This window comes from Dioscorea cayenensis, unplaced genomic scaffold (genome assembly GCF_009730915.1).
Source record: "Dioscorea cayenensis subsp. rotundata cultivar TDr96_F1 unplaced genomic scaffold, TDr96_F1_v2_PseudoChromosome.rev07_lg8_w22 25.fasta BLBR01001098.1, whole genome shotgun sequence".
Lineage (NCBI taxonomy): Eukaryota > Viridiplantae > Streptophyta > Magnoliopsida > Dioscoreales > Dioscoreaceae > Dioscorea > Dioscorea cayenensis.
The window spans coordinates 38,134-60,039 of record NW_024087489.1 but is presented as its reverse complement, the minus strand read 5'-3'; the positions used below and the strand labels follow the sequence as shown (position 1 = coordinate 60,039).

At 34.4% G+C, this 21,906-nt stretch overlaps 3 protein-coding genes across 3 annotated transcripts; all 3 read left to right on the top strand.

The window, feature by feature from the left end:
* Nucleotides 1-1,039: 1,039 nt before the first annotated feature.
* LOC120255599 (Werner Syndrome-like exonuclease) lies at nt 1,040-2,018 on the top strand (the record flags this gene model as incomplete). The annotated part of the gene is made up of 4 exons (XM_039263394.1): nt 1,040-1,112; nt 1,284-1,384; nt 1,714-1,824; nt 1,904-2,018. Coding segments are annotated over 4 exons (357 nt in total), but the record flags the coding sequence as incomplete, so codon positions are not given.
* Nucleotides 2,019-4,378: 2,360 nt separating this feature from the next.
* On the top strand, nt 4,379-12,167 carry LOC120255597 (DEAD-box ATP-dependent RNA helicase 8-like). Its single transcript, XM_039263392.1, is given in 11 exon segments — nt 4,379-4,919; nt 6,355-6,415; nt 7,617-7,851; nt 8,141-8,331; nt 8,334-8,384; nt 9,228-9,479; nt 9,570-9,750; nt 10,152-10,240; nt 10,992-11,065; nt 11,153-11,292; nt 11,790-12,167. Coding segments are annotated over 10 exon segments (1,503 nt in total). The 5' UTR covers nt 4,379-4,629; the 3' UTR covers nt 11,232-11,292; nt 11,790-12,167.
* A 3,695-nt stretch (nt 12,168-15,862) lies between these two features.
* On the top strand, nt 15,863-19,999 carry LOC120255596 (receptor-like protein EIX2). The gene is made up of 2 exons (XM_039263391.1): nt 15,863-19,294; nt 19,849-19,999. The coding sequence occupies exon 1, from the start codon at nt 15,886-15,888 to the stop codon at nt 19,291-19,293; it is 3,408 nt and encodes a 1,135-aa protein (XP_039119325.1). The 5' UTR covers nt 15,863-15,885; the 3' UTR covers nt 19,294; nt 19,849-19,999.
* Nucleotides 20,000-21,906: the final 1,907 nt, after the last annotated feature.

Here is a 21,906-nt window from a genome sequence, read left to right as displayed (position 1 = left end):
CCTGTCGTCGAGACTGGAGCCTGGACAGGCCATCCATGGATCTGATGTGAGCCCTCATCATCGACCGAGTCCCCAGTGCCGGTGTGCCAGTCAGGCGAATCATGGTTCAAACGACGTCCATAATTGCTGCCCCACACCTGTCCATATTTCACATGATTTCAAACGTTAGCAACAACAGAAAATGGACGCTGAATGAATTGTGCGGGTTCGATCTGACCTGGAATTTCGCTCAGACAATCAACCGTGCAAGCGCGGCCATCTGCATCGCATGTTCACAACAATCCAGCCAGCATCTGCACAGCATGAACAGCCTGCCAATCCCATTCAAACCAGAATTCTTCACAAGAACCAAACACTGTCTCAGCATTCTCCCTGATCCCATGGAACAGATTTGCCAACCGGACCGTTGCGGCCCGAGCCCACTGCCACCAGGAGTCTCCGATGCAGCCAACGGCCGAACAGGTTCATGATCTCACCCCACCCCTCGTGCCGAGCCCAGAGTCGTTACCGCATCTTCATTCAAAATCAAGAGGTCAGATGCAGTGGCAGTCGCCGAAACCGTACCCGACAGCCAGCACCGCACGGCGGCGGCTGAGCCGTGCGCCAGACAATATTGTCGTCGTTTCCCCAACCACCAGCGCCCGCACTGCCCGTCAACAGAGTGAGCAGGTTCCAACCTGGTCGCCACACTGACCGTTCATCGGGAGCAGCGCGCCGGAGAAAACGCCGTTTCGATCCACGGTCACTGGTCAGCAGGTCAATCGAGCTCACGGTCTGTCAATGGTCTCTCAGCAGCCCGCGTCTCAGCCTGAACTGCAGCCTTGCACCCCACACCCAACATCCGAGTTCTTAGTCGTGATTACGCACATATTTCCTGCCTTTCATCACGTAGTAAGAATGGCAGGCAGGAGCTGTCTGAAATCAAATGAGCACTCACTTCAGCAGCACACTGGAGTCAGCAACAGCCTGGGCCACCCTTCCAAAGAGCTTCTCAATAGAGCAGCTAGTATGAATTATATGTACTGACTCACCTGCATATGTAATGCATATAATTCATACTGGCATACCTCCCATATTGAAATCTCTTTTTGAGGATATTTCATCTACCAAAGGTATTCTCTTTTGACTCCAGTTCCTTGTGCTTAACTGTGAAGTGGGTTATGTTTTGATTTGGATGTCCTCTTTATATGCCATTCTTTGCTTGCATTGATTAAAATGAAGGTAGGAGTATGTGTCGCCAATGATGCGACTAAAAAATTTGGAGGGATTACAATGTACGGTAGAATGCTTGCAAGACCTTTCAGTTCTGGCAAAATCTCAAGCTTGGTGGAGCCCTAGAAACTGGAGCTTATCCTCACTGACGGAAACACTCACCTGTAAAGAGGTATTGTGATTACATGGCTCAGTGGCTTATACTTGTAGCTCGAGTAACCTCATGGATCAGTAACGACTCTCTTCACTGCCTCTTCTAATATTTTTCTCCAGCACTTGCTTTGTGGTTTTGTATATTCTGATATTCACTTTGCTGAAAGTCAGTGGTCACATTTCTCCTGATTATTCTGCAATGCTGTCTCCTTGTCACGGTCTTGCTTGTTGTATCTATATAATCTGCTGTTCGGTATTTCCCATTAATTTTTAGTGTGTTCCAGTACAACCTTTGTAGCGACCAAGGTTAAAATTTTCTCCTCTAGCTGACGGCAATGCTCAATGCAGCTCGAGAAGTCGAAGAAAATAAGATTGGGAAACTGGCAAACAAATATCTTATCACAAGCACAACTCCAATATGCTGCCACCGATGCTTATGTATCTTGGTACTTGTATCAGGTACGAACAGCAGCCGCCACTGACATCAATGTAATTTTAATTAAAATGCAATAACAGCTCTAAATCCATTCTCCATCAGGTTCTAAGAAGCTTTTCCAACACAAAGGCGGAAACAAATTCTTCAGAGAACATGAATAATGCAGAATCATGACCTATAATTCAGCCATTGAAGCTCCTGCATGGAACCGGATACCATCTCGCATAATGAATTTCAGGTACAACATTCAAAGGTTGTAAACTGCTCTATTTCCCATGTTAGGATCAAGAGAATATTAAGAAGCTGAGGCATATAATGCTGAGATTCTTATGAAAAATTCCTGTTGTTTAATTTGAATAAGTTAGCAAAGCTTGGTTCTCTCACTATCATCAACTTGTTACTGATATTCTGCAGATGCTTTGTAAACTTCTGGATTGTTTATGAACATCACATTCACCTTTAATGCCAAAATTCTGTTGCCATGCTTTGATGTTCAATAAAGTTAATCTGTCTGAGCTATTTTTCTTGAAAAATTTCAAATCAGATCAATTTACTTTTAATTCTCATTCAGCATTATTTGGTTCTAATTATCCATCTGTTTATTTGCTGTGTTTTCAGTCATTTAAAAAATATATATAAAGTATAGGCAAATGGCAATGAAATTAAAACAGCAGAAATATAGGCAATGAAAGAAATCATTTTGATTACATAATTTAATTCGCCTTATTTTAACCTTTTTTTTAACTTTTTCTTTTTGGGGCTCAATTCAATTATTAAGGGCTCCACATAAAAATCCATAATTGACGCATTGGAAGCATCGGCCCCGTTCTCACCATTCAAAACCAATGTCTCAGTAACAAAATTCCAATAATACCCTTTCACAATTAACACCTTTGTTTTAAAGTTTATTACAAATTAGGTTTTTTTTAAAGTATATATTGAATATTTGAAATAAATAATTTGGATCTAACGTCATTGTTCTGAATTATTCTTGAAATGTATATAAATTTTTTTAGAGCAGTAAACCTAAATAGTTTTTATTTCCGGCTGTTTTATTTTGATCACCTAATTTTAAAAAAAATTTGATTTGGTTCTGTACATGTAGTTAACCGAGTTTATACAATTAATAACAATCGCACATGGCATATGTCAGTTAAGATGTCAATTTGAGGAAAGATGTGTCACGTCATATGTCACATGTGATCTTGATACTTGAGTGTTTAAATTGTAATAAAAACTATAAATATGAGATTAAATCATCATTTTTTAAAATTAGGTGATCGAAATAAAAATGTACACAAAACAAACTATTTAAGTTGTTCACCATGTTTGTTCATGTTTGGGTGTGTGTGTATTTTTTTAATTCTGTTTATACATGAAGCCAATGTTAAGATCTTGATCTTCATGTTTTGAAAAAAAAAAATTGCATTTTAAATATCGGCTTCATTGCTAAATATGAGCTCTTTATTAATTGTATGTATATATAATATCTGAATTGATCCTTCTATTTTTCTCTCTTTCCTTCTAATCTTCTATCTCGTAAAAAGTTCCCTAGGGGATGAAGCAAAACCGGGTCACCGACCAGTTTTTGGGATCGAAAGCTTGACTCAGTATCCCAATCTCGCTTAAATCGAATTTCTCGGTTTAAACCGGATCTGGATATGTGATATCGGATATCCGGATCCAAATTTAAGTTTCATCTCCTTCAGTGAATTTTTATATATAACAACATCAACATTCATAAAAAGTAAAATTGAGAAACTTAGAATCTTATAAAAGAGATTAAAACCTTACATTATTCTCCCCACAAAAAAAAATCAAAAACATAATAAAGAGTTTCACCAATCTTAGACATAAAGATTTGGAATTTTTTTCCTTTTACTTTTAATCCTAAAAGAGTTTAAATTTATCGATATGTATATATATAATATAACTATATATAAATAACTCTTTAAGTATTTAAACGAGGGATTTTTATTTTTTTTCTACTTACACCCTCGTAAAATTTTAAATTTATTAATATATATAATAAATTTAAATTTTATATGGTCTAAAAAGTAAAAAAGAAAAAAATTTATCTTCAAGGGTTTAAATGAGGGATTTGGATTTTTTTTTTCTTTTTTAGTTTTTAAACCATATAAAATTACCCGGTTTTTAATTTCTCCAGACCCATATCCGATCCGGTTTTCACCTTAAAAATTCGGACCGGGTACCCAAAAAATTCGGATTAAAAAACCGGATATCGGATCGGATCATCGGATCCGGATTTTTTTGCTCACCCCTAATTATACTCATTGTATGTAAAATTTTTATTTCTATATATAATATATATATACATATTTTATTTTATTTTTTTAAATTCCAAACAAACTCTGCAAGTAGTCACTGGTCATAACTCACAAGTCATAAGGCCTCCATTTTTATTTTTATTTAATATAAAATTTAACTTGACAAAAGATCCAAAACAAAATATTAATTGCATTACACAAGTAGGAGTTTCTTGTCAATAAAGTTATAAAACAAGGGGTTACACGTAAAAATCCATTCCTATATAAAACGCCAAGGCTTCTTCCGTCATTCAACGCCCTTCTCTCTCTTCCTCGCATCTCTCCGACGCCCTAATCTCTCATCGCTCTCGTCTCCTTCGCTTCCAAAACCCTAGAGATTGTTTGAATCCATGGCCTTCTTTGATCTCTCGATCCCTCTTTCTTCCGATCCCTAGCTCTTTGTTCCTTTCGATTTCGTTCTTGTGCTTGTGATTTCATTTTTAGGGTTTGATTTTAGTAGTCTTTTTTGGTTTTTTTTTGTTGAGATCGGGAGAGGGATTGATGAATAATCGGGGAAGGTATCCGCCTGGGATCGGGAACGCGCGTGGAGGGGGAAACGCGGGGCAAAACCCTAATCTTTATGGAAGGGCTCCGCATCATCAGCACCAGTATGTGCAAAGGAATCCTTTGCAGAACCAGCAGAATCAGAGTTTCCAACAGCAGTACCAGCAGCAGCATCCGCAGCAGCAGCATCCGCAGCAGCAGCTATGGTTGAGGAGGAATCAGATGGGGAGTGATTTGGGTGGAAATGAGGCTGCGAAGTCTGTTCAGTCTGGTGGGGTTGACGCAAGGTGAGAGACGGTGGAGCATGAAAACTTAGTATTTTGTTTCTGTTGTATTGGTTGGGTAGTTAGTTGTGTGTGTGTGTGTGTTTTGTTTTTTGTTTTTGTTTTTTGTTTTTTGTTTTTTTGTTTTTTTGGTTTTTTAATTTTCATGCACATAAGTGGCCTTTGTGGCATTGATGACATTTGTTGTTCCATTGAAACCTCTCCATAGTTACTTCCAATATCCTGATATCTTAATATTCTTGTTAGATTTATGGTTTAAATCTTGTCCTGGTGAATAAGTTAATGATTGTCTTTTTGATGTTTGTAAAAATTTTTCTGTAGCGACGGACCTATTTTTATTAGTTGAATAGTTAGTTGTGGAGTCTATTGAAGTTTGTGATTGGCCTGATAGTATGCTCTTGCTGTTAGTCGGCTTTTATAGTATTGCCTTTAATTTGTTGTTAGCGTTTAAGTTACTTTCTATCATCAGAAATGCTAATATTCTGTATTTCAAGCTTTTCATATTATTTTTGTTTTAATAGTATAGTGTTTATTCTAGGATGCTTTTAATATTAGTCAGCACCATTATTATATGTTATGCCATCCATTAAAGCCTGTAGCTTATAATCTGGAAACTTAAAATTATGATTTCTTGTTTATATTCTTATCTCGCTATTGTATTAGTTGGCCCCATGCTCATGCAAATAATTGGCCTTTACGACATTGATGGCTTTTGCCATTTCATAAAAACCTGTCTTAAATTATGTTCCGATATCCTGAAATGCTAATATTCTATATTTGAAGTTTTTCATATCTTATTTTGTTCTAGGGGGATCTAGGACACTGATTTTAGTGTTAGTGAGCGTCGTTATTCCGTCTTGCACCATCCATTAAAGTTTATATTTCATATTATGGAAACTTAGAAATTTGATTTCCTATTTATATTCTTACGTCACTATTTTATTAGTTGGCTCCAATACAATTCAAAATTGTTCTAACACTTGTGTTTCACACTGATTTTGAATATATTTGGTTAATTTCCCGCTTTATCTTTCTGCACATGATTTATATGATATTGTACTTGAGATTTTACAGATTATTGCCTAAATTGCGTGACACTTCTTAATGAATTTCTGATGCCTATATATTTCCTTCCCTGTGTTACCTGGATTTGATTTGTGAACTTCTTGGATTCTATTTCCGATGCCCTTTGTTGCTTTTATACCTGTTTTCAATATTCAATTATCTGTGGTGCCCCTTAATTGTCTGTTTATATGTATCAAAATGCATATCTTGTGTTTGTATATACGGTGGGCTGCTTATTTTAGAGCATAGCAGGATTACAGCATGTGAAGCATGTTAACTTATTATTATTAGGATCATCATCATCATCATCATCATCATTTGAAAGTTTATTGTTTTAAAGTATCCAACAAGTTTAACTTTCTGATGATTTCAGCTCTCAGGATTGGAAGGCTCAGTTAAAAATACCACCACAAGACACACGCTACAAGACTGAGGTAATATCAAATTAAAAGCGTGATAATTCTTCATATGTTTACTCTTCCTTTTGCAATTAACATAATAACAATAATGATGATGCAAAGGAATGATTTTCTTCGCAGGCAATACACTTTCATGACTTCTTATTCATTTAATGAGTTGATCTTTATTTGTCATGCCTACATTATTTCAATTGGTATCACGTTGCAAATCTGTTGTAGGCTTGAATCTTTTTGTTCCTATAATGTGATGATCTTCGTCTACATAATTGTTAATGGTTTCTAATGGTCCTCTTCCCTGAAATTGTGATATAGACCTTGTCATTTGTATCTCTTTGAAGCCTCATCAAGTTTTCAACAACCTTTTGCTACTTCTCTAACTTAAAAGCTTAGCATTAGTTTGCTGTTTTTCAGCTCATCATTCTCTTCTATATCAAGATCTGATCATTCTTTTGTTTGTGTTAGATCTAGAACAGAAAGCCTAGCATTCATGGAGTAAATTGAATTTTGATTGGAGTCATTGGACTTTCTATTAGCCTGATTATGTGGTTTGCCGCATAAAACTCATTATGTAAATTTCGCTTGTCCTTGGGAGAATTCGGATCCCATTCGTATTTACAATCATTTTTTCCTCTGTGCATGCGAAAGCGTGCATGCGTGCACACTAATTTTTTTGCAAACTTGATCTATTAATTTTTATCTTGTTTGTGTTATGAATTTGATGCATGCTTTAGATTACCTGATTGATTCATCTTATTATTGCCCTCTGCTGAGCATCCCATCTCTATTTATTTATTTTTGTTGTAAGTTTAGTTGAAAGTCAGAGTTGATTAATGATGGGTCTGAGCATTTGGAAGAAGGATGAGTGAGCCGACTTTCACCATGAGCATGAAACATGAAATCTGATGAGAACCTTTTGAATGCAGCTTGTTGTTAAAAACCTGTTACTAATCACTAGAAGATCAGGAAATTGTAAATCAAGTTGAAAGAATGTCTTTCAATGGGTGTTATGAAGGAGAAAGTATCATATTGCACTATTTGGCTGATTACGGAATCATTCTTTGGAGATGTTTGCCCAAAAGTGTGCATTTATTTTCTTTTATAGCACCATTATGTGCTAATTACCCTTGAACTTGGTCACTGCCCTTGAAAAAGTAATCAGGTGGTTAAGAGTTTGAAAGGCCTTAATTTATGAAATGTATTCTTTTTCATTTTACAGGATGTTACTGCAACTAAGGGAAATGAATTTGAAGATTATTTTTTGAAGCGGGAGTTGCTTATGGGAATATATGAGAAGGGATTTGAAAGACCTTCACCCATTCAAGAAGAAAGCATTCCGATTGCACTGACTGGGAGTGACATACTTGCCAGGGCTAAAAATGGGACTGGGAAGACAGCTGCATTTTGCATTCCTGCTCTAGAAAAAATTGATCAAGATAACAATGTTATTCAAGGTTCATACACTATTGTTTTTATGGCCATTACATAAATGAGTTTTCATCTGTTGTCTGAAAGAACAAGCTGCCATTTTCAAAGTTGCAGTATTAATTCTACTATTTTTTCTTTGGTGGGGTCTTTTGAAGTTTGAACCACATATTCCATATCTAATTTTGCTAGCTACTGTTTCTGAATTGTTTGCAACTATTTCAGTATGGGTTTACTTCTTGGAAGACAAAACATATTTTGTCCAAATATATTCTAATACTAATTTGTTCTTTTTTTTCTGTCGCTTTGTTGTATCAGTTGTCATATTGGTTCCCACAAGGGAATTGGCTCTCCAAACATCTCAAGTATGCAAAGAGTTGGGAAAGCATTTAAAGATTCAGGTCATGGTTACCACTGGAGGAACTAGCTTGAAGGATGACATAATGTCGCTTTATATCAGCCTGTTCATTTACTTGTGGAGAACACCAGGACGCATTCTTGATCTTGCAAGAAAAAGGTGTTTTGTGTATTGAAGAATTGCTCAATGCTCATTATGGATGAGGTAATCTTTGCTCATATGATCAGATTAAATCCTATGCACTAGTAAATATCCAATCCATAGAAATGGCATGAAAGTATTTTGTATCATTAGTGTTTATGTTAGATCTAGTATAATGTTTGAACAGTTGGTTATTACTTATTAGTTACAACTTTTGTGACAGACACAATGCAGTTTTAATTGCTGTAATTATTTTTTTGTACTAATTTTCTCTCTCTCTCTCTCTCTGTCTGTCTGTCTGTCTCTGTGTGTGTGTGTGTGTTTATTTTTATTTTTTATTTTTTATTTTGTTTTAAAACTTCCGTTTATGTTGTCTTTGAAATATTGTAATTGTCATTGAGCAAGAGCTCACATGTTATATTACCTTTTTAAACAAGGAGCATTCCTTGTGAATTCTATTTCGCATCATTAAAGTCGAATAACATATCAAACTATCAATTGCTTGATTATTACTCGTTCAATGTGGTTCTTTTCAGATCAATGGTTCTATGGATAATTGAAAAATTTTACTTAATCTCCTATTTAATCTGCAAAAATACTCGTGACACAATCCATGTTGTTTGTTTTTAGATCAATGCTTCTCATTCTTTGCATATGAATTTGCGACAAAACCAAAATTATGATTGATTTTCTTGGTCACTGGTATATATAATGTTTGTCAAACTTACGTTGAGTATGCCATGATGTTTCTGAGTCCCTTGATTCACACTTCTGAAAGAAGCATAGCAGTTTGTGAAGCTGTTGGTGGGGAGCATTGAGGAAATTTAATCAATATTGGTTAAATGTATTTCCCTTGTTTTGATTTTCCCTGGAAGTCTAAAACCACATTCGTCCTTTTACTCACAGGCAGACAAGCTTCTATCGCCAGAATTTCAGCCTTCCATTGAGCAGCTTATTCAATTTCTTCCTGCCCATCGACAAGTTTTAATGTTTTCAGCAACATTTCCTGTAACTGTCAAGGAATTTAAGGAAAAATATCTGCCGAAGCCTTACATAATTAACCTTATGGATGAACTTACCCTCAAGGGTATAACACAATATTATGCCTTCGTGGAAGAAAGGCAGAAGGTTCACTGCTTAAACACCCTTTTTTCAAAGGTTTGGGCTTCACCCTCCTTTTAGTAATCTTTATTTGCTTGTGCTTCTATGTTTGTGAATGTATTGAAGATGTGAAACTTGTTTCGCCAGCTTCAAATAAATCAGTCGATTATTTTCTGTAACTCGGTTAATCGGGTAGAGCTTTTGGCCAAGAAGATTACGGAGCTTGGATATTCATGCTTCTACATTCATGCGAAGATGCTTCAAGATCATCGAAACAGAGTCTTCCATGACTTTCGCAATGGTGCATGCAGAAATCTTGTGTGTACAGGTACAGTTTATATGCTGTTCAGTTTTTGGCTTTTGGTTTTGTATCCAATGTTTTATGTTGTTGATTGGGTTTTAGTGAAAAATGCTTATTGATCTGTCCCAACCTGGGGCTTCGCATTGTAAAGTTACCTTCAGTATCATCTTCAGATTTTTTGGATACCATGAGCATTTTAACCTATGATTATGTTGCGTATGACCCCTTAATGCATGCTTTAATGCAGTGTTTGTGCGGTAGTTTATTCCGACAAATGCAATTTCTTTTTTGTTTATAATAGTTGCTTTTCCGTATTCATTCTATGAATAATATAATGAAGACATTACCATCAAGATGGCCATTTATCTGTCATGAACCTGGATGAAGGTACATTACCGGTAATGACTTTTTTTTTTGTGCCATTCCAGATCTTTTCACAAGGGGAATTGACATTCAAGCAGTTAATGTTGTCATCAACTTTGATTTCCCCAAGAATGCAGAAACATATCTACACAGGGTAAATTTTTCTTTCTTGAATCAGTTGAAATTCTTGAATCTAGATGTTGATTTTAAGGGTTATTGTCTGCATATCACGACAAGTGGGTGATAACTAACCTGTGGGTAGTGGGGAATCTCTTAATCTATAAGCTTTCAAATACTAAATTAATCTTGCCATTGCCAACATCCTTCATACCTACCAAATGATTTTTGGATATGGGATATATAATTCTGTTCCAAGTATCTGTGCATTTTGACTGCTGAAAGGCTGACCATTCATGAATTTGTACAATTCTTCTGGGGTTTGATGATATTATTCTGTTTGCAACCTGCTGAAAGATGTAACTGTTGTGGGTTGAATGAGCTCTCTGATTGGCAGCTTCCTCCTGTTTGCTAGAGTTTTGGAGAATGACTTAAAAATAACATTGAGAAATGTTATTGGCATGAACTTGGAGATCTTCTCTGCACCATAGGAGTAAGTGTGATGAATGCACTGATTCACCTCGCTAAGGTCTCCAGTCCCATTATAGTTGCTTTGAAATAAGGCCACTGCTATCACCTCAATCATGTTCCCAGAACCTATGGAAAAAATTAGAAAAGAACAGAAGAATACTTGCTTGATCTCCCTTGCATTGAAGGGCTTCTGCCTTTTAGTGTTACCATGTGTCTTCTCTCTGCTGTGTGGATGAACAATATTTTGAATAGAACCTCTTTGCATATATAATGATCTTATTAACATTCTAGTAATTTTGCATTTTCTACTTTATTAGGTTGGCCGATCAGGGAGATTTGGTCACCTTGGTTTGGCAGTGAATTTGATCACATATGAAGACCGCTTCAACTTGTAAGCTATCTAATGACCTTTCTCCTAATAATGTTTTCTTTTTTCTTCTTTTTCCTATTAAATCTTTGGTGATGGGTGCTTGTGCAGGTATCGGATTGAGCAAGAGCTTGGGACTGAGATAAAGCAGATACCTCCGCAGATAGACCAGGCTATTTACTGCCGGTGAGCTTAATGATGATAACACTGTGTGAACTAGGCCTTGCAACCTGTAAATACAAGTTGACTGGGTAAGTGCTGCAAAATGTCTGTCTGTTTATTATTTAGTGCTATTGTTTAATGTCAGAACATATGCCCTTGTAACTTTTTACTCTTTTTAACTCTTCTGTCTTGAGAGCAACTAAAATTTCAATATCAATAGGCATATTATTCATTATTTTAAATAACATTTAGCTAGTTTAGTTTCAAAAAGCTTTTCATGTTTCCAAATCAGCGTTATCCTTTATTTGTGCCTTGGTTCTTTCTTATCTTTTCTAAGTTGTGAGTTACTTTGAACGTGGTTTATCAAAGTTGAAATTATCTCTTTCATTCATTTCTTTGGAAAAACAGTGATATGATGAGCAAGTCAGAAATTCAACCTTTTAGCTATTTGATTATGTATTATTTTCCCTGCCAAGTAATTTGATGGTATCTTTACTCATGTCATGTGGTAGTTCTGCATTTTTGGTTTACTTATTTCCTGCAATCTGCTAGTTGAAGGCTGATTTCAATCTTTCTGCTTTTGTAGATGACATTTATGGACGTCTTGACACCTATCAACGGTTGATCTGTTATATCGTCAGCAGGCTGTCTAAATTGCATCTGATGGGGCATATGATTATATTAAATGAAGTATACCTTGCACCTCTTTTGGGCGACCCCTTGAATGTTGATTTAAGAGTGGGTTTCCATGATGATATTTTGTTACGTCTTAACATTTAAATTTTTCGTATTTTGAAGGGCACCATTTTTTTTTATTTTATTTTATTTTATTTTTTTTGGAGCTAACAATTGACTAGGTGTAGCTTTAGACTTAATATCTCAGTGCTATCTCTGATCAAGAAGTTTGTTGTACCTCATATATTTTGTTATTATCAGGTGGAGCATCTATAGCACCATTAGGTCTTGACTGTAGTTATTGATTCGCTGGTTGGAAGAAATTCTAGTTCCTTGTGTTTTGTATTGCAATTATAAGAAATTTGACTTAAAACTTTTCAGTTACTTGATGACTAATACTTGGCTTGAATTTGACTTATTAATTATCCTCATGCATTTCCCTTGAACCTGTTTTTATGCTTGAGAATTTGAACTCTATTTGAATATGTAGGGATAACTGGGGGAGCATATCCCATGCATGTTTTGTTTGTCAAATTAAATTGATGAATTTGACTGAATTATTAAAATTTTATGCAGATGTATGTTCCTGGTTATTGTAGTTTGGTTTCCTTGGTATAGTGTTTGGTTATATGTGATAAATTAAAAGATCACTTCATATAAAGTTTTATGTTTTGATTATACCTTTAAAATAACACAATGGCATTTATTTCTTGATAGCTTTTGCACAGAGAGAATCAATAAAAGTGACATTTATTTATTTTTTATTTTTTATTTTTGCTTTTGCAAAGAAAAAATCAACGAAAGTGACTACCAAAGATTATCAACAAAGTGACTACTAAAGATGTGAACAGAGGATTTTTTCTTTTAGTTTTTACATAGAAAAAAAAATCAATAAAGTGACTACTAAAGATGTGTACGGGTATATTCTTTTTTCATTTTTACATAGAAAAATCAATAAAGTGACTACCAAAGATTGTACGGGGATGCTTGAAGAAACTACTTGGCATGTTTTGATGGAGGTATTATTGGGTGGTTGTTATTTAATTTTACTTTTTGATATATAAAAGTGAATAACTTACGAGTTTTTTTAAAAAGAATAAACTACAAATATATCAAGGAGGAGTGATTTTGTATCTACTGTAACACTAAAAACTTTTTTTGATTTTTTTAATAGAAAGATATGTATATATATATATATTTCTTTTTTGTGGTTTTATGGGCAATCATATAATAGCTAACAACCGGTCATGATTTATTCAGAATGCACCCTTACTTGTTTTTTTAGCTTGGTTATACGAGTGTATCTAGAAATGAAGTTAGGAAAATAATTATTATTTTAATACTATTTATATTAATTTGTTTAATATTTTTTAAGTGAAAATTTGTTTATTGCTATATCTTTGCCCCTAATTAATTTAGGATTAAATCGTATAATGGTATGCAAAAGTTGAGTTATTATTCTTTTCACTCTTAAATTGAAAAAAAAAGTTTAGTTTGACTTTTAATATATAATCTGTTTGTTGACTTATTAATTATATAAATTTATTTATTTTAGTCACGACAGTAAACATAGCAGGCATAATTTAATTATATGATTTTATATTAGATAAAAAATAAAAAGATTAAAATAATTTAGTTCATATAGCTTAAGGATAAAAAATAACTATATATTTTTCTTTTAATTTACAAACTCAAAATTTCAAACGTCAGGTAACTTTTTCATTTTGTTCTATAAAAAAAAAAAACTTGTTCACTTTGTTGAAATTAATAAAGAAATGAATAAATTAAATTTAAAAAAAAAAAAAGCTTCACTCAAGGCTTTACTTTCTTAATTTAATATGCACTTAATCCCATCACTATGGCCTACAAATTTCATGGGAATTTTAATTATGTGTACTAATTCTTATGTTTGAGTCTTTGAGTCAAGTCAACAAATCTATATTCTATCCTTTGCGACCCCACAAACCAAACGCATCTGAACATGAAAGATGTCTTATTTATTTATTTATTTTATTTATTTTTTAATTTTAATTTTTTTTTATTTCACTTGACTCAAAACATTATGTTTGACTCAAGTAAAAATAAAAATAAAAATAAATAAATAAATAAAAGGGTAGTCTAACCAGGTTTGACCCAAAAGAACTAAAGCACTCAAATGAACAAGAAAGATGATTGCTTTCATAAAGAATAAAGAAAGACTACGAACTCCATGCTGTGTTTTACTCGATCCAAAAATTTTTAACTTTTAGTTTAATGCCCAAATTAGTCCCTCTAAAATTTAGAATAGATCATGGTAGTTTCTCTATTACAGTTTTAGTCATTTTAGTACCTTTTATTTGCTTGATTTTGGAAATATTAGTTCTAAAGCCAAATGAAAACTAAATTTGTCATTTTGTTTTGCGGACTTGACTTTCTTTATAATAAAAAAATATTAAAAAACTAATTTTTTTTTTAAAATCATAAACACATTTTTCACCCTCAAAATAACAGATCCCTATCTCCTTTCTCTCAAACACTATTTTCCACCCCCGTGGCAGGCGAAGTCCTCGGCGAGAAGGAGGATCCCATTAAAAACAATCATCATCATCATCATCATCATCATCATCATCATCATCATCATCAATCGATAGAGAGAGATGAGTCTCGTTCTTTTCTTTTCTCTCCTTGACCTTGTCATTTTTTCACCTGAGATTTAGATTGTGACATTTTGTTTTTTTTTCTTGCCAAGTCACTGAGAGCTTCACTAGGTGGTGACATTTGATATAATTCGTACAATATTGCTATATTTTGTTCAAATTTTGTTGTTATATTATGGTTATATTCAGTTAAATATCAATAGAATTCATGATTTTTTTTTGCTGGGTATATTGAGTAACAACCATGATGAGCATAAAAAAAAGCCAAGCAGTAAAACAAACCGGAAAATCTAACTGCCGTTAGCCTTAGGATATTTCCAAAATCAAACAAATAAAAAGACTAAAAGGGCTGAAAATTGTAATAGAGAAATTAAAAAGAATAATTCTAAATTTTAGAGCGAGTAACTTGGGTATTAAATTTTAATTTAATATGCACTTGTTGCCATCCTACAAATTTCATGGGAATATTATGTGTACTAACTTTTTATGTTTGAGTCAAGTCACCAAAGCAATCCAATTATTCGGAGTCCCTAAAATTTCATGGGAATATTATGTGTACTAACTCTTTATGTTTGAATCAAGTCACCAAAGCAATCCAATTATTCGGAGTCCCTACGAACCAAACGCATCAAGATGTGAAACATGTTATCTCTTTATAGTCTTTCACTTGATCAACCCAAAACATTACTTTTGAATCAAAGCAATAAATCAGTTTAGCCCATTTGACCCAACAAACGAAAACAAGCAGAAGAATATGAAACAATGATTCCTTTCTTAAAAAGACTAAGAACTCCTTGTGTGTGAAACGATCCAAAACATTTTATTTTATTTTTTAATTTAAATATTTTTTTTCAAAATTATTTATTATATATCTTCCATTACAACTATTTGCAACTCCTAACTATCTCACTGAATTTAACATAATTGAGAATCTTTGTAACCAGCATGTACACAGAAAGACTCATCGTCACTAAAGTAGGGTTGTGACTAAGTAAGTCAATAGAATTTGTCTAAATAAAAACAAACTATATTTGTGATTTGTAGTGGAGTGATAGTTTTATTCTGTTATGGTCACGCGAGCCATATTGTGGACATGAGAGACAAACTCGTTTAACCTCTCTCAAGTTTGTTCGAGGACAGGTGAGTCTCCAAGCCTATTGAGTATTGACATTGTCAAAAAAGATAAAAAAAAAATATAATAAAAAAAAGGTAAAAGAGTAATTTTACATGAATTAGAATATGGGAAACTTCCCAAGAACTACGCTGCCATTTTGCTCTTGTTTAAATCTGCTTTATATGATCCATGCATTTGCTCTATCCCATTCATACACTTCTCCACAGACATTTGTGAGAGCTTCTCTCTTTGATCTCATGGATTGTCTCTCATTGTTTGTTTTTCTTGCTAGCCTTGTTGTCTCAGCATTCCCTCCATGTTATGTTCATGGTATAATTAGCTGCATTGAAACTGAAAGGATAGCGCTTCTCAGCATCAAAGCAGGCATTAATCAGAGCGACGACCAAAGCTTGTTCTCTTCTTGGACTGGCCATGACTGTTGCAAATGGCAAGGCGTGAGCTGCAATCATGAATCCCGGCATGTCATCAAGCTTGATCTCCAACAGCACCCATCTAATGATATCTCTGATTATTATGACTTGCCACCAAGTAAGTTGAACTCTTCTCTCATTCAGCTTCATCAATTAAAGCACTTGGATTTGAGCATGAACAACTTCGATGACTCCCCCATCCCAGACTTCATTGGCTCTTTTTCCAACCTTGAATACCTTAATCTCTCCAATGCCGGATTCAGTGGTGCCATTCCTCATACCTTTGGAAACCTATCATTCTTGCGTTATCTTGATCTTAGCTCAAATTATAATCTACAACCCAATGACCTCCACTGGCTCTCTGGAATGACTTCTTTGCATCATCTTGATTTGAGTGGAGGGAACCTTTCCAACGTGCATGGTTGGCTTCATGACATTAACAGTGTGCTCCCCTCTCTACGTGTGTTGAAACTTTCTAATGCTAAACTTCAAGGTGGTGGCATTTATGCTACTACTGATCTGCCTCATTATCTCAACTTCACATCTCTTCGTGTGCTTGATCTTTCTTTCAATTCTGACCTGAACATCACTCTGTTTCAATGGTTGTTCAATCTCACTAACCTTATTCATCTTGATCTCTCTGGTTGTGCTCTGTATGGCAAGTTACCAGTCACAGTAGGTAACTTGAGTCGCTTGAGAGTCTTGAGCTTGTCCTTTAACTTTTTTTATGGAGTGATTCCAGAGTCCTTTGGAAATCTCGGTAGCTTGGAGAAACTTGATTTGTCATGGAATAAATTCATTGGAGGCATTCCAGAATCTCTTAGCAATCTTACAAATTTAGAGTACTTTGATTTGTCTCATAATAAGATTGGAAAGTTGCCAAAGAGCATTGGGAGGATGCAGAAGTTGGTGTACTTTGATTTGGCTTATAATAACATTGGAAAGCTGCCAAACAGCATAGGGAGGCTGCAGAATTTGGAGATTTTTGATGTATCCAGAAACCAGGTTCAGGGATTGATGCCTGCAAGCATTAGGGATCTAAGAAACATGCAATACTTGGATTTGTCACAGAATATGATCAGTGGACCAATTCCTGAATCCTTTGGCAATCTCACACTTTTGCAGTATCTATATTTGTCTGAAAATGCAATAAGTGGAATGTTACCAGAGAGTTTTGGAAATCTTAGCCAATTGTTGTGGTTGACAATGCAGGCCAATGGCATCAATGGAACATTGCCAAAAGGCATGGGGAAATTATGCAAGTTACAGACCTTGGATTTAACTGGCAATATGATCAGTGGAGGCATAGATGATTTTGTTGATGGACTGTCTAAATACAGGGAGAACAAGTATGGTTCTGCTTCAGAAAGTAGTGTGGGTCTAAAAACATTGCGTATGGGAAACAACATGCTGAATGGAGCAATTCCAGAGAACATAGGCAAATTATCTAAACTGTTTGAACTGAATCTCTCTTCAAATTATTTGATGGGTGTCTTAACTGAATCTCATTTTGCTAATCTTGTAAACTTGAAATATTTGGACTTATCCTACAACTCGTTGCAATTGAATGTAAGTGAGAATTGGAAGCCTCCTTTTGAATGCTTGCAGATCAGAATGTGTTCTATCAAGGTAGGCTCAGTGTTTCCCACTTGGCTAAAAACTCAGACATATTTGAGTGACCTTTGCTTATCAGATGCTGGAATTTCAGGCAACATCCCTGCATGGTTTGGATATCTAAGTCCCTCTTATAGCTATTTTCTCAATCTATCAAATAACAATTTGGAGGGGAGGCTACCAACTTCTTTGAAAAATTACACTTTCTACAGCATAGATTTGAGTTCAAACAGATTTGAAGGCCCATTACCTGAGCTTGATCCCTCCCCTTTGCTTGTTATCTATCTCAACAACAACTCATTCTCTGGGTCTATTCCTTCATACTTTACTAATGCTACTTATATTCAAGTTTTCTCTGTATCTGACAATCTTATCAGTGGCAATATTCCGTCGTTCTTCTGTAACCTTACTAGCTTGGAATTGCTTGATATATCTAATAATGATATGTCTGGAAGACTTCCCAATTGCTGGAATCCAACATCAGCATTGGAAATTATTAATTTATCTGACAATAATTTCATTGGTAAAATTCCTGCTGGCCTTGTGTCCCTGACCAATCTCCGATCCTTACATTTGAGAAACAATAGCTTCTCTGGAGGTCTCCCCTTGTCCTTGAAAATGGCCAAAAAGTTGGTCACTCTTGACATTGGTGACAACAAACTCTCAGGTAGCATACCATCATGGATTGGAGAAAACCTTTCATCTTTAATAGTGCTTCGCTTAAGATCAAATTTATTCCAGGGCATCATTCCAGAGCAATTATCAAAACTCTCCTCTCTTCAGATCCTTGACCTTGCACACAACAACCTATCAGGTTGCATTCCTCATTCTTTTGGAGATTTCAAAGCCATGGTAGTCACAAACCACACTCAATGGTGGTCTTTGTTCTCTATTTTGAGTGTTGCCGAGCCTTTATTTCCCCCTGGCAGCAATGGTGGTCATAATAGCTTTGCGTACTCAGAATCTCTCTTAATAAGTGCAAAGGGTCTTCAAATGGAATACTCCAAGGTTCTATCATTAGTCACAAGCATAGACATATCAAACAATAAGCTTTCCTGCGAGTTGCCTAAAGAACTGACCAAACTGCATGGACTGCATTTCTTGAATCTTGCTTACAACCATTTCAATGGAAAGATACCAGAAAACATCAGTGAAATGAAACAGCTGGAATCCCTTGATCTATCATGGAACAATTTAATTGGTACCATTCCTTCAAGCATGTCTACTTTGAACTTCTTGGCCCATTTGAACCTTTCCCACAACAATTTGTCAGGAAAAATTCCATCAGGCAGCCAACTTCAGACTTTCGATTCATCAGCTTACAATTGGAATCATAATCTTTGTGGATCACCTCTTCAGGATTGTGCTAATGAGACACATTATTCCCAAGGTGCAAACAAGGAAGAAGGAAAAAGAGAATGGTTAGAGATGTTATGGCTTTACGTAGGCCTTGCAATGGGATTCATTACTGGCTTTTGGGTAATCATTGGCACCATTATTATCAAGCAAACCATAAGGATTGCTTATTTCAGATCCATTGACAAAGCATATGATTGGCTATATGTGAAGATGGTTATGTACTCCCGGAGATTCAAATCAACTTTCTCAAAGAGGAACTAAGGTTAGGCCTGAGCTTTTATTCTTTTATTATTGAGATGCATTTAGTGTGGTATGAACAAATTTCATGATGTCAAGTAATATCAAATTAATATGATAGAACTTTTGTCTTTATCAGTATAATCAATTGCACAAACATAACAAAACCATTTTGGGAGACCATAAGATTATATTCCAAGCTTTACAAAATGATTTGCTACTTGTGCTAGATAATTTCCACAAGAATGATGCAATGGTTAGGTTGTGCTTAGTTTTAGAGGAAAGAAGGGACAAGATTTTGACCAATATGTTTCCTCATTTGCTTATCTGTCTCAATTTTTTAATTCCCTCAAACACAAGAAAGCATTAGTTCTAATTCCCTTCAATTCAAATACAAGTAAATGAAATGCTATCACCCTAATGTAAGATTTAGAAAGAGAAGTTCTATCATTTTTTCTAAAAATATATTTCTAGTGAGATTTGTATATTATGTTAAAAGTTTTGTATGGTTCAAATAATTTTTTACTTGATTGCTTATTAGGCTGTCAAGTTTATGAATTTGTTGTTCTCAATTTTCAGGACGGTCACAAATAACAAGTCGGGTGATCTAACTAGTTTGTATCGATAAAGCAATGTTAGTCTATTATGTTGCATTTGTTACGAGTCCTTGTTTATTTTGTATTTGAATTGTAAGTTTGTAATTTGAGTTATTATTGGATATGAAATTGTAAAGTGCATAACATCATTATGTGTTATTAAAACATATAACATTTCGTTGAGTTATTTAAGAATGTTAAAATCGTTAATTGATATTTGAGAATTAGTTCTCTTTGATTGATATTATACCATGAGTGTGTGTCTTTTGAGTGCTTGCATTGGGACATGGGTCACAGTCTAGGGGCATGTCATCAATTGTGACATACCACCCTGTTGTTGGTGGTGTTCATAATTGATGTTCTTGAAAAACATGAAAACTTTGCAAACTTGTTAGTCTTACATGCATGGAATTGAAAATTATGAGCTATTATGGATAGATCTATTGAATATGTCGGATTTAATTGAGCATTTTGAGATATTACATTATACACTTTTGAAAAGAAAAAGTCAATTTGCATAAATTAATTATCGTTGTCGATACAGTTTAAAACTATTCTAATAATTGTTATTGAGATATCTAGAGGGCAGTGCGGTACCAATTTGATTAGACCTTGAACTTTTATGAGGTAGTTTAAAACAAATATACATTGTTGTTGCCTCACCCTCGAGCCCATTGCTTAGTTCCGGGGTGAAAGTGACATGACAAGGAATTATCTTGCAGTGAAAAGAATGAGAATGATTGGAACTCAGAAATGACCTTTTGTTGTTTTTTCAAGAAAGAAAAATTAAAAGCAAGATTAAAAACAGGATACCAAATGTCTTAACATATACCACAATTTCATGAACATGCTTTGGAGAAAATGAATCACTAAAACTGAAAACAAAATATGGACCGAGGAATAATCTATTAGGGTGTACACTGTACATTTGCATTTATTGTAATTATTTCCATGGGGTGAATAAGTAACAAAGGATTGTACTCATCCATGAACTGGGGGGCATGTAACAGAGGATTGTTGTCTCATAAACATCTCTGCACAGAATGAATTCTCAAATGAAAAAACAGAATATTAACATGATATTAACATGTATCAGTATTACTTACAGTGTTTCTCATTGATGATGAAATCTAAATGTGTGGAAAATGTCAACTTTCTTCTATGTAATTTACCCAAATTCAACTTGATCGGCATTGATGAGCTGTTTTCATATCCAAGAGTCAACACTGAATGGAAACTTTTAGCAAATGTTGTGAATTTAGATATAAAAATTTTGCAAATGAATTAATCTTAACAAAAGTGGTTTGTTAACTCCATGGACAGCATCAATAGCTTCTTTTCAAGCTTTAAACGGGTTGTTTTGTGTTAACTACCAACCAATGGTCGTAAAATTTAGGCATTAACAACCATTAACTTAGTATAGATCTTTAGGTCAAGCCCACAATTTATTTTGCATAAATAATTCATTAACTTAGTATAGATCTTTATGTCAAGTCCATCATTTGTTTGCATAAATAATTATTTCAGGAGAAATTTGTATATACCTTTAAAGAAGTGGTTTGTTATACAATACTTTCGGAAATAGTGTGTGATTCCATGTCCTCATAAACTATCAACGTTTGATGTTTAACATTTGACACATATTTTAATTCAACCAAACATGAGAAAGCATTAGTCCTAATTTCCTTCATTCCATTCATGGGCTAATGAAATATATCACCCTAATGTAAGATTCAGAAAGAATTGGTCAAATAAATTTTAACCAATATATTCATGCTATCATCTCTTCTGAAAATATATTTCAAGGAAGATTGTTTGCTTAAATTTTTGGATGGTTCTAATAATTTTTATTTTACTTTTTATTGAGTTGTCCGAATTATGAATTTGTTGATTTTAATTTTCAGGTCAAAAGTAATGAAGTCGGGTGGTCTAACTAGTTTATATCAACAAAGAGATGTTCGTCTATTATGTTGCTTTTGATATGAGTCTTTGTTTATTTTGTTTTTGAATTATGAGTTTGTAATTTGAGTTATTATTTGAT

Bases quoted from the DNA above. Each gene is read 5' to 3' on its own strand.
- LOC120255596 (XM_039263391.1), top strand. From the start codon at position 15,886: ATGGATTGTCTCTCATTGTTTGTTTTTCTTGCTAGCCTTGTTGTCTCA.